This window comes from Ambystoma mexicanum, chromosome 8, assembly GCF_040938575.1.
Source record: "Ambystoma mexicanum isolate Mex_15411 chromosome 8, UKY_AmexF1_1, whole genome shotgun sequence".
Taxonomy (NCBI): Eukaryota; Metazoa; Chordata; class Amphibia; order Caudata; family Ambystomatidae; genus Ambystoma; species Ambystoma mexicanum.
In genome coordinates this window covers 1,244,960,210-1,244,972,609 of record NC_090929.1, presented here as the reverse complement: position 1 = coordinate 1,244,972,609, position 12,400 = coordinate 1,244,960,210, and the positions used below count along the sequence as shown (strand labels likewise).

Genomic DNA, 12,400 nt, shown 5'->3' with positions numbered 1-12,400 from the left:
CTCCTCAGAGGTGTGCCTTTAGACGAAAAAGTTGAAGGAGTCAATCTCTCTTCAGACCTGACACCTGAGCAACAGGAGGAGTGCAAATCTATGTTAAATCAGTTTGCCTCCCTGTTCTCACTGTCACCAGGCTTGACCCCTTGGGGCCAGCATGATATACTCACTGGTGACTGTCTGCCAGTCAAAAGCAGAGGGTACAGGATGTCAGAACACATCAGAACCCACATCAAAGGAGAGGTCAAGAAGATGCTTGATCTCGGGGTAATAGAGCCCTCTACTAGTCCATGGTCTAGCCCAGTTGTGTTAGTACCAAAGGCAGGATCCAAAGACTTGAGATTCTGTGTGGACTATAGAGCTCTAAATGCAGTCACCAAGACTGATGCCCACCCTTTGCCCAGGACAGATGAGTTGGTGGATAAACTTGGTGCAGCCAAGTACCTCAGCACATTTGACCTTACGTCGGGCTATTGGCAAATAGCCCTGACAGACCATGCCAAGGAGAAAACTGCATTTTCAACCCCAGTTGGCTTGTACCAGTTTAAGGTCATGCCTTTTGGATTAAAAAATGCACCTGCCACATTCCAAAGGATGGTGAACCAAGTTCTGGCTGGGATGGAAGATTTCTGCATGGCATACTTGGATGACATTGCAGTTTTCAGCCACTCCTGGGAGGAACATGTGAACCACCTAGGACATGTGTTGCAGGCTCTTGAACAGGCCCATTTGACAATCAAAGCCAGTAAGTGCCAGATTGGTCAAAGTAAAGTGGTCTACCTTGGACATGAGGTAGGAGGTGGAGAAATAAGGCCCTTGCTCAGCAAGTTGAAGCTGTGCAAAATTGGACAACACCAACTACTCAAACCCAAGTGAGAGCCTTCCTAGGCCTCACTGGGTATTACAGGAATTTCATTGAGAACTATGGGACCATAGCTTCTCCACTGAATGTAATCTCCTCTCCTAAATTCCCTAAAAAGGTAAAATGGAATGAGGAGTGCAATCAGGCCTTTGAAAAACTGAAGAGAGCTCTTTGCCAAGCTCCAGTATTAAGAGCTCCTGACTACCACCAAACTTTCATTGTACAAACTGATGCTTCCAATGTAGGTATAGGTGCAGTTCTAAGCCAACTGGATGAGAAGGGTAGGGAGCACCCCATTTGCTTCATCAGTAGAAAACTGAAGGATCCTGAGACAAGGTGGGCAACAATCGAAAGAGAATGCTTTGCTATTGTGTGGGCACTGAAGAAGTTTAGGCCATACTTGTATGGTTCTACTTTTGTTATTCAGACTGACCACCAACCCTTGAGATGGTTAATGCAAATGAAAGGGGAAAATCCAAAACTATTGAGATGGTCAATCTGCCTGCAAGGGTTTGATTTCACCATTGAGCACAGGTCAGGGTGTCACCATCAAAATGCTGATGGACTCTCTAGGATGTATATCATCGACTAGAGGTATGAGGTTCATCCAGGAGTGGATTAAATCCTCCTGTCCCTTAGTCTGGGGGGGGGGCGAGTGTTAGGGAGAATTCTCTGTTTAGGCTGAATTTCCCTACCTAGTGAGTCCCCCAGCAGCTTTGCTGGATTTCTGGGGTTTCTTTTTTCTCCTGCCAAGAGTGAGACTCTTTTACCCTCACTCTTGGGCATGTTTGAAGTGTGTTTTCTTGGTTAAACCTTGTGTTGAATGGGCTATGGGGTCTTTTACTCCATAGGGCCTCATGTATTTTTGTGATGTGGGTTACACAGCACCCTCTGTGCAGTAACCCAGGGGTGTCCTAGGGACTCCCCAACATAGACTCCATACCCTGGGACTGACTACTGTCTCCCAGGGCATGTAAAGTCACCAAAGACTTTACTAGTCTTAAATCCTGAACAGAACCAGTACAAACCATCATATTGTGGACGTACTGGCTGGGGCAATTCGATTGCCCCAGGGTCTGTTAGTCGAAGGGGCACGTCTCCGTCCCCCCTGATCGAGTTTTGGCTGGTGGCAGTGGAAACTACTTTTTATATTCAACCGCGAATATTTTCCTATGGGATTTCCCATTGTTTTAGGCTAACACATTTAATTATTTATTTACGGTAGCCTCAAACATACCGCCGGTTTATATATTTATTATTATAACTCCGGTTGGGATTTTTTGCCAAAACTTGATTCTAAAATGGCGTTGGCGTTCGCCTCTGTAACTCTGACCCAAAGTGGAGCCCTTTGTTCTACTTTTGGCGGGCTTCTCCACAGAAGCCCTCCAAAGTGGTGCCACTCTGTCTGGGGTACTTAGGAGGGGTGGAGGGGGATTTAGGCACCCTGGACTGAGTTACCTTGGTAACTCAAGTCGCACTCCGTCCTGATTGGCCCAAGTGGTGAGCCGGCCGGCTCACCACTTAGCATGTTTGAGTGACAGCTAGGCTGGGTGAATGGGGGTTTGCTGCATAAAAGCAGGGCTTTGGGGACTGGAACTTCAGAAGTCGCTACAGGACCAAGAATCCGACGAGGGAAGAGCTGAGCCGACCTGCTACGACGACACCACCCGGTGGAGCCCTGCTGAACCGTCTCACCACTTTTCCCAACGACCGAGGAGAACTCTTAACGGAGTGGCTCCTTCCCTTGACTGGTGGGGACAACCAGTTTTCACCTTCTTTCCGCTTCTTCGAGGTATCTCGTGGCCGCCTTGCCCGTGCCAAGCACCCCGGCAACCGGAATACCACACTTTTACCACAACCGCGAAAGTCGGTACAACCCTTTAACCGGAGGACTCCGCGGCTGGTTTCTTCCCGGGCAGTGCAACGACCTTCGTCTTCTGCTCTTCAGCGAGAAGAACTTCTTCCCTGACCGACGTCGAGCCTTGCTGCCACTGCCTGGAACAACTGCCACCGCTGGAGGATCCTTCCCGTTTAAGGTACCGTGTTCCGCCTGGCTTCCCTTGCCACCGACTGTACGGGGTAGTTTTAGCCCCCGGCTTTCGAACCTGGGAGTGCCTGGGACACTCTGGCTAAACTTTCTAAGCCTCTCTAAACTCTGTCTGAACTCTTTTGCAAGACTCTGAATCCCTAATAACTGTGTGATCTTGGGCACATTTTCGCTCTATCTGCTCTAAGAGTGGGCCCTGCCTAGTGACTTTTGCTCACCTGTGACTTTGTGCTTCTTTGAGCCTACTGAAAGTGTTCTTGACCTTAGAGTGGTGTGTTTATCCTAATTCTGCTCTTTTTCCCTCCCTTCTTTGAACCACTAGAGTGTCATCTAACGTTAAGCACTCACCTCTGTTTGAATTATGTGGTGTTAACCAAGAGTTGTCTAGTTAGGAATAAGGGTTGGGACTGCTTTCCATATAACTGTGTTTGAAGAGTTTTACTATATATTGCTAGAGTGTTTTCAACTTATGTGTTCTTAAAATAAATAACTATATACTTTTGAAACCAAGCTCTGGTCAGTGTTTGCTTGTACTATTGTGTTTGAGTACCTATTGTGTATACTTTGCATACTGCCTAACTCTTCTTGAGGGAAGTCTGACTGCTCAGCCACAGCTACCAGGTAAATCTGGGTGGTGCAGACTGCTACCAAGTGGGTTTACTGCTATACCTGTAGTCTTAAATCTTTTGCAGTGTTCCCTAAGGGAACTGCACAGGTTTCTGCCTAACATCATCCAAGTGGGAGGTTGTTTCCCCTTCGGTGCTCTTGACGTCCTTTGGTTTATTTGTCGCTGCAATTCCTTTGATCATTAGGGGACAACCTCTAAACAGGAACAGTTAGGAAAATCCCATAGAGAACCTTGAAGCACAGAGGCGACCTTCAGAGTACAAGGGCCTCACTGCTGTTCTCTTAGTCCAGTATCATCAGAATGAGGGAGATTGTTGTTCACTCTTTGGGAGGGGTGCACATAGACCCATTCTGCCCTTCAGGAGGAACACTGCCATCACCTAGTTTCCATATCAAAGGAGACCCAGTCTTCGGGTTCCTGTACAAGTGATCTTTGTACCCAGTGCCCAGCTAGAGCCAGTAATCTATTTTCTGGAGAAAATCAATCATACAATAAGGAAGTTAATATGGGGATAAAGGAGGTGAGGGGGGGGTAAATAAAACCTGCTCAGACTGTTTGTTTTTTGGGGAAGTGGGATGCCAAAGGGTGGGTGTAGGAGCTTTCTAAATATATAGTTTTGCCAGAGACATGCTTTGTTTGACGATCTAAAAATTCTTGGGACAGTGTAGGACTACTTATACAGAGACTGGTGACTATTCTATTAGGACCACTCTCCCCAATTGTTGGGCTCCACTTCATGTCCAGTTACTAGGTAGTGGTTATGCTTGGAGAGAATCCCGTTTGGGGTCTGCATACATGCTCTGCGATACCACTATTATAATGTCCGTTGATTGGGAAAGTGTTCTTCCCAGTGTCAGCCTTAGCAGAGAGAAATGTTGTTTTCAATAACATTCCGAGGGCCTTGGAAACCTTCCATTACTCCATGAGCCCACTTGACATGACGCCAATGGGAAAAGAAAGCATGGCACTACTGTAGAAAGATTCACAAGCCTCTCGGTGGGGTCCGGCAATACAATCATTGTGATTTGATCAATCATGGTCATGGCCTGGAAAGTGCACCACTATTACTACAGTCAGTGAATAAAAGTGGCTGTCTCCCAAAGACTGGCATCGGTCCTAAATATCATGGAATCTACAAAAGCTAGATTCACGCCTGGTCTTAGATTGAAGAGGACAAGCTTCCAAGCCTCTTCAAGAAAACGAGTGGTGGACCATTTTCGTTAAAAACCTGCAAGATAAACCAGTGGTTTCAGTTTCCACCTGAGTCAGCAACTTACTACTGCGAATTACGACATATCCCACTGTATCTGGAGCCACTGCTCAGTTGGGATGGAGCATTCTTGAAGGATGGACAAGCATGTTTGAATCAAGGGCCTGAGGACAATGCAAAGGACTGGACCTCAAACTAAATGGCAGGAAAGGTTGGCACAGAGCAGAAAATAACCATTACAAGAATTAAGCATTTTAAAGATGGAGGGATGACACATTGAAATGTTTTCCACCCTGAAGGGAGGGTGCTCGACAAGCTTGATTAAGCCATTGCAGTCCATGGCAAAATCAATCACCCATCTATCTTAGCACCAGAACGAAAATGGTGTAATATCTCCAGCCCTTCAGTGAAAGGTACCAGCCCATTGCCCCTTAAGCAATCCTCCCCAGAATTATTGGCGCTCCCTGCAGAAAAGTGTTGCATTTGACAGTAAGGATCATGAAAGTACAATGAGGTACAGAGGTGCAAAGTACATAATGGGCCGGTGGAAGACTAACACAATCTACAGCACATTCCTGGGCAATGGCCTTTTGAAGCCATTGGTCAGCGACTTGTGATTTCCATTGAGGCAGAGGTATTACATATGAACATCTACTAAAAGATAGCCAAGAGATAGAGGGCAGGCACAGTCCGAGTCCTCAAGGTATCTAAAAAAAGGTAGCAGGCGCTCCTCTCCAGAAAGAACATGGCAGGATAACGAGTTCTGAGATGAGAGTTTGCAGCACACGCTTTTTGCTCACTGTACCGTTCACAGATGGGAAATATCCATTTGCATATCAGTCTTTGTCCCGCCCACATGAGCAGTCCAGCACTGAAATGCTATGGCAATTGCTCTCTGAACAAGAGTACCAAAAGCAACCCCATACACGTGTTTCAGCCTTGTTGGGCATCATCAGTGAGGTCAAGCTTTGTCTCTCTGAGCACAGTGAGCAGGGAGTCCACGTCTGGTTGCCCCCAGGTAACTCAGGGTGTCCTCAAGGTAGGAACCCACCCAGCCAAATCCCAAGGCTTGCTACAAAGCAGCCCAATACAAGGCTCTGAACAACAAAGTGGGGAGGGCTAGCATTTGGAAGGAAAGAAACACCCCATTCTGGAAAAGAAGGATAAGCAAGATGAATATGATGACAGGCTTTCTTGACCAAGCAATTGAAACAGGGACCTCACACTTCAGGCTCAACAACTGAAGATGGTTCAGGCACATTTGTCCCCTGCGGGATAAAGTAGAAGATATATCTGTAAGAATTAAATGTGCTACACAGGGGCCCGATATACAAAATACTAAACAAAATATGCCACTTGTACTTGGAGAAGCATTTTCAGAAGCTACACGTGCATGAAGCCTTCATTCAGAAGTGTCCCATGCTGCTTCCTTCCCACAATCCACCAGATACTTAGCATGCACCAGAAGAAACATGTGCATTCATGGGACAAGCTACTGTAAAAGATTAAATAAGAATACCTGTGAAATGTTGGGTTGGAATGTGCTGTACAAGGTCCTGGTTTCCACGTGTTCTGGACACAAACCCTGGGTTCTCAAGACATGCAGGGCAAGGCGCTCATCATCGGGACCAAGGTGTTGGTGCAGTTTTTTGTTGGCCTCTGAAAGTATTAAAGGAAACATAGCAACATCAAAACTTTTTTATATGCTTTTCGCAATACGTTGGGGACCAACTAAAACAACTCTACTATTCAAGGCATTTCTGTGATTAGACAACCAGATGACTAACCTACCTGCTAACATGTGGAAACTCGGATACCTGAAAACCTAAACAAGCAGCACAATGGTTACATGCTTATTCATTTGACGGGTCAAGCAACAAAATATCCTACTGTGTGTGCACTTTGCATTACACCGTAACCTGGAATTCCCACCGACAGGTTGCGTGCTATGAACTAGACACCCCCCACTAACCAGTTACCCAAACCAATAACTCCAGATAACCAAAAGGTTAAAAACACCTTGCTAGTGCCTATTCAAATAGACCAAATACGCAGGGAGGAACTTTGGACCCTCTGTAGGATCACAGTCGCAAAGGTCATACTATCCATTCATGGACTAATATTCATTAAGCCACTCCTCAAAACTGACATTGTACTTCTCCTTCAACCTTACACTCCATATATCAAGCAGGCAAGACACCCAGCATATAGCACCCCACAACGTACTCAGCACTCCTAGCCACACCATCTTGCATGTTACTTCCCCACACCCACGCATGCTTATACGGTAGAATACAACAGTATAGCACCAGGGACCCATAGTACAACAAAACCCACATGTTCCCCACCCCACTCACTTAGAAACTCACTGCCATAATCTGCACTCTGAGCATTATTTTCCAGGTGCTCCTGGTAAACCCCCAACCCACATCTCTCACAGAACTGAGCACAAAGAGGCCACAAACATGGCAGAAGGAGCACCAGATAATGGAACAGTTGCATTAAAATATTAGGCTTAGACCAACGTCCTGCATTATTTGAGTTTCATGATTTCTTATTCGTTTATTGTTTAGAAGATTAAATGGTTTGCACAAGACACCATTCGGTGGCTTTCTTTAGGTTTGTGCTGTTTACTCTCTGTAAAATACATGTGTGTTATGTCTAAGAAATGTCCGATGCTTCGATTCCTCATTTTCACTTTGTGGCTGCCATCCGATTAAGTCTATGGATCTTTGATATTATTTGATATGTGGGTTAGTCGAATAAAAAGGCGAAACACCTCACATTGTTGGCTTTTTTACAACTGGGCTAATATGTCAAACCTTTATTTTTATACTTTCTCAATTTAAAAAATGTACTTTAAAAAAAAAGCTTTCTTTCGAATATAGTATGTGGACAAGGGGGAAACATGCTTTAAGAATTCTAGAAGGACAAGGCAGCATGCATGGCTAATTGCAGGTAGGATTTAAGTCAATACTCTCTGGAAAAGTCTACTTCCGATAGCAACATTATTTAAAAGGGGACTGATTAGGTGTCCTAGTGACAAAAATCAACAATTGTAGACTAGAGAATGATAAGTGTCTCTTTATGTCCAAGTTATTTACTAGTTATGGAATAGGCTTCTGGTGGATAATACCTTTGTCTGCAAAGTCACTAATGAACCTATTCAGCCAAATGTCTTCTGCAGGGATGAGTTAAACTAGACCACAACCTGTCTATGGAATTCAGTGTCATTTTGCAATGAGGAAAAAAAGTCAATAAAACCACTGTCTAGATATCCTGCTGTGGCACATCTTACAATACTTTAGGAATAAATCACACACCACAATCACATGGTTGGACGGGAAGTCAAGCTATAAGTGGGATGCAGCAGGGTAAGAATGTTTGGTGATGGCATCAGTGCATGTCAGTTGTCTGGATACCACTTGTGGGGCTAGAGTATGCCGCTCGATAGACACGCCTCGGTGCTCCAATACTACTATGGTGGGGATTTGGTGCAGTTCAATGCATATTAACGCAACACAAGGCACTGGTCAGGTTTATAAGATATCTAACAAGGTAATTCAGAACAGAATCTAGGGAGAAGGTGGGCCTTCATAGGACCTTGATTTGGAAATCAACATACAATGGAAAGCAACCAGTCAATCGTAAACACCTCCCTAGACTGTATCATGAACAGTCCTTGTAGGGCAATGGTAGTATTGTGTGCACCTTGGAAGGACAAGGAAGAGAAAAGAACATTGCTATTACTCAAAAAATAACTAAATTCAAAACACTAGCCTGAAAGTGTTTATGTTAAGTAAGTCAAATAAATCGTAGAGCAGGAACAAAGTAATGGTACCAACATGTTTGCCACCCATAACAATTTTGAAATACAAGCTGGGGTGAGTTTAAATGGGCAAATGAGCAAACAGAAAATGAAGACCCCACTTGATAAGTTAATCAAGTGAATAAGCTAAAGTAGGATCATATGCTCAAGCTTTTGGAAACTATGAAATGCTGAATTTCAGACAAATTGGGGGAGAGTTGATATGTGGGGAATTCTACGTGTTCGGTTCCTCATTTGTCTAAACCTTCACTTGCCTGGTCAAAAAGCCTGCACTATAGCATTAAAGACTACCTTTGACAGGCTGCAATACACATATGTGGAAGTGATTTGGCAGGAGAGATGGAGTTGTATACTGATTGTATGATGCAGGAGAGAATAGAAGAGCAAGTTGCTTACTTTTGGTAATGCCTGATGGATACAGTATCTAACATTCACCCAAGCACAAAGTAGTTGGGAATTTCTTTTCAAACAGATGCCAAGTAGCACCTCTTATGCTGCAAGAGTAATCCTTGGTATGCATAAGGAGCCACATGAGCCCTCTGACCTTGAATTACCTCTTTTTTCCCCCAGTTACAGATGCTAAAGAGTGGTACGACAGTAGCATGAACAAATAAAATTTACTAGCAATATTTTGGAGGGATATCAATTTGGTGACTAAAGGAGATGGGGTGGCCCACTTCAGCCTGCGTTTGAGCCTAATTCAATAGGACATAAAATAGTGTAAGTGACTGAACTAGTGGGGGCTATTACCTTTGAAATGGAAGACATCCTAGAAGGTATTAAAAAAGCCAGAGATTCAAGAGCACCAGGTCCCAATAAAACATTGAATACGCTTTTTAAGGGTGCCCCACTAAAATGGGCAGAAATTTTGAAAATTCAGTTTGACGATATCCTGAAGATGGATAACTTTCCCCCAACCTGGAGTACAACTTATATTATTCCAATCTTTAAAAAGGGCAATAGAAGTATACCAAAAAACTGCTGCCCGATTTCGATTTTAGACTCAAACAGTAAAATCTTCACCTAATACTAAAACATCCAGCAACATGCAACGTGGGTAAGTAATAACTTTATTCCACCCCCTCAAATTGGTTTTCGTAAAATCACATAGAACCAACGTAAATGGTTTCCTTTTAAGCAGGATCTCGTCAATCGGGGAAAATATCCCCTCATTCATGTTGCGGCATCGGACCCGTTAAATGCGTTAGATATGGTTTTAAGAACTAACCTTTAGGAAAAGTTATCAAAGTGGGGCATGCCTCGAGGGTTGTTAAACTTAATAAAGAAGCTACATGAAGGCTCCAATGTTAGAGTCCGACTGAACCAGGAAGGCTCCCTAACAGAAAAGATAACCACTGCCAAAGGTTTGCGTCAGGTATGCATCTTGGCACCCTGCCGCCAACTTATATACGGCAGAAGCTGGCAAGAAGCTGGAAGCAGCATCACTTACTCCACCAAAAACAGGGAACTTGCCAATTTGTTGGATGGACTATGCCAATGATTGTATTCTAATAGATAGTATCGTACACAAACTGGCATGCAACGGCTCTTGGAGGTCTTTGAGGCTTTTGCCAGAGAAAACAACCTAATAACTCCCAAAAAGACTCAGATAAGACCCAGTTGCACTGCTCAATTAATGGCCTTTGCTTGAATGAGGTCACTTCAATTACTTACCTTGGGTTTCCTTTCACCAGCTCCCCAGCTAGACTCTACCTCAAGAAACTCTTGAGAGTGAAAGCAGATTTCTTCATACTGCAAATGAGGCCAATTAAGAGCAAATATTTTAGCTTTTCCCTGGTACATGTAATTCGATTCTACAAAGGCAACATTTGCCCCAAACTGGTTTATGGCATAGAACTCCTTGATGACTGGGCACTCTAGCACCGGTTCCTGATAGAAAGCGTAATTTGGCAGAAGGTTTTGAGGATTCCAAATTCAGTTCCTGTGGCTGCCATCCAACACAAATTTGGCCTCGTCTCTCTAAAAGCGCAAGGCCAATGGCATATTTTGGCCCTTAATGGGAAATTCCTTGATCCAAGCATGAACACCATGTACCACGCAATTGCAGAGGAGATTAAGACCGGGCTAGTGCCTACCCTTAATGACTTCACTAAACATGGCAAAACCGTAGTAAGTCAAATACACCTTACTAGGGAGGATCTGGTCAATGACCCTGTCAGGACAGAAAAGTAACTCTTTATACTTGACTGGTGCCCTAATACGGACGAAATGCATGGATGTGTGTCTCTAAGGCAGTTTAGAAATGACCACAGAAGTAGAGGGACACTGGCCTCTACATCAAGTTTCCCAGTAATCAAATCCAAGATTGCATAAGATTCCGATGGAATTTATTACAGACTAAAGAGGTTATGGTCAGAAGGAAAATTGTTGACATGGATAATGCACAATGCAGATTTTGCCACAGGGAAGGGTTGGTGGAAACATTAGAACACCTACTAGTTGAATTTCCTAATTTGAGATCCAAGAGGTATTCACATTTTAAGAGTTTCTTTGACATATGCGGGGACACGGAGCATAAATCTTTGAGGAAAAAGTATCTCTGGTCAAAAGACAAATTTAGTGGGTTTGGTGATGAATTTTCTGTATAGTTTAAATTTGAATAAACCTTTATTAAGGGAGGATGAACAAAAAAGTATGGCAAGTAGTAATGATTGGGTGCATGCTTTTTTTGTTTTTATCTCCCTTTTTCTTTTCTATTCTTGGCCCTTATTTTACCAATTTTTAAATGGGTTTAAACCATTAGTGTTAGCTGAATGTATTTTTTCTTTTGATTGCCATTTTTTCATTCTGTGGTGATTTTAAGAATTGCATGTCTGTCAGTTTTGATTGTTTTTCCTATTGTTAAGGCTGAATGAATTTTAACCAATCCATTTTTTTTTTTAAACCGCAATATTTTGGGAGGGGTATTCTTGTTCATCTAATTGATACCTTTCTCCCACAGATTCTTGGCTTTTTGAAAAATGTCCAAAGCTATAACTAGTGGATGGAGGGAAGAGTCATAGGAAATCTGCCTTGTGCAGGGCATGCCACAATCTAGTTCACCAATATGACTCATGACAATAGTTCTTTATGAACAGTTAACCATATTGCCGCCTGACCAATCCCCAATGATGCAATCCCTCTCTAACACAGAAGTAGCTGCCTGACCTCTAGAAGAATGGGCTTACAAGTCTTCAAGAATGCATTTGCCAACTCACAGAAAGTTTTAATGAACAGGATACATCTAGAAATCGTCCACTTCCATATTTCCTTTTTGAGAACCAACAAGGCCAATGAACAACTGATTTTCCAAGTGATACTCTGGGTCCTGATTATTTAAAAACTCAAGTCCCTCTTAATGCCCAGCCTGTGAAGTGTAAGAAAAACGCTACAAGATGTATTGTTTGCTGCAAGTGAAACTCTTGGATCACCTTCGGAAGGAAGGAGGGCCTAACACTTAAAGTAACTCCGCTTGGAGAAAACCAGGAAAGGTGGTGGAACACCACAAGGCCAGACGCTCAGACTCTTGCAGCAGAGGTTAGCCACCAAAAACACAACTTTCAAAACAAGCAGCTTCAGAGAGCACAAATGCATATGCTGAAAATGTACTGCTATCAAGAACATCAAAAAACAAACTAAGGGCCTATGATGGTACCATACTAGGCGTGGATGGCAATGGATTCATTAGCCCCATCACAAATGTGACCAAAGTCAAACTAGAAAAGAAATTACATCTTCATGAGTTACCTTAAACCGAGAGGGCCACAAGATAATCTTTCAAAGTGCCAATATTAAGTCCCAATTCTGACAAAGATAATAAAAACACTATG

The 12,400-nt window shown here is 43.5% G+C and overlaps 1 protein-coding gene across 1 annotated transcript in view; it reads right to left on the bottom strand.

The window, feature by feature from the left end:
* The window catches only part of MYOF (myoferlin), a 1,388,224-nt gene that overhangs the window by 148,556 nt on the left and 1,227,268 nt on the right, over positions 1–12,400 (bottom strand). Inside the window, exon 45 of the mRNA XM_069611360.1 lies at positions 6,261–6,400. Coding sequence (XP_069467461.1) covers positions 6,261–6,400 — 140 coding nt within the window. The remainder of the gene's footprint in view (positions 1–6,260; positions 6,401–12,400) is intronic.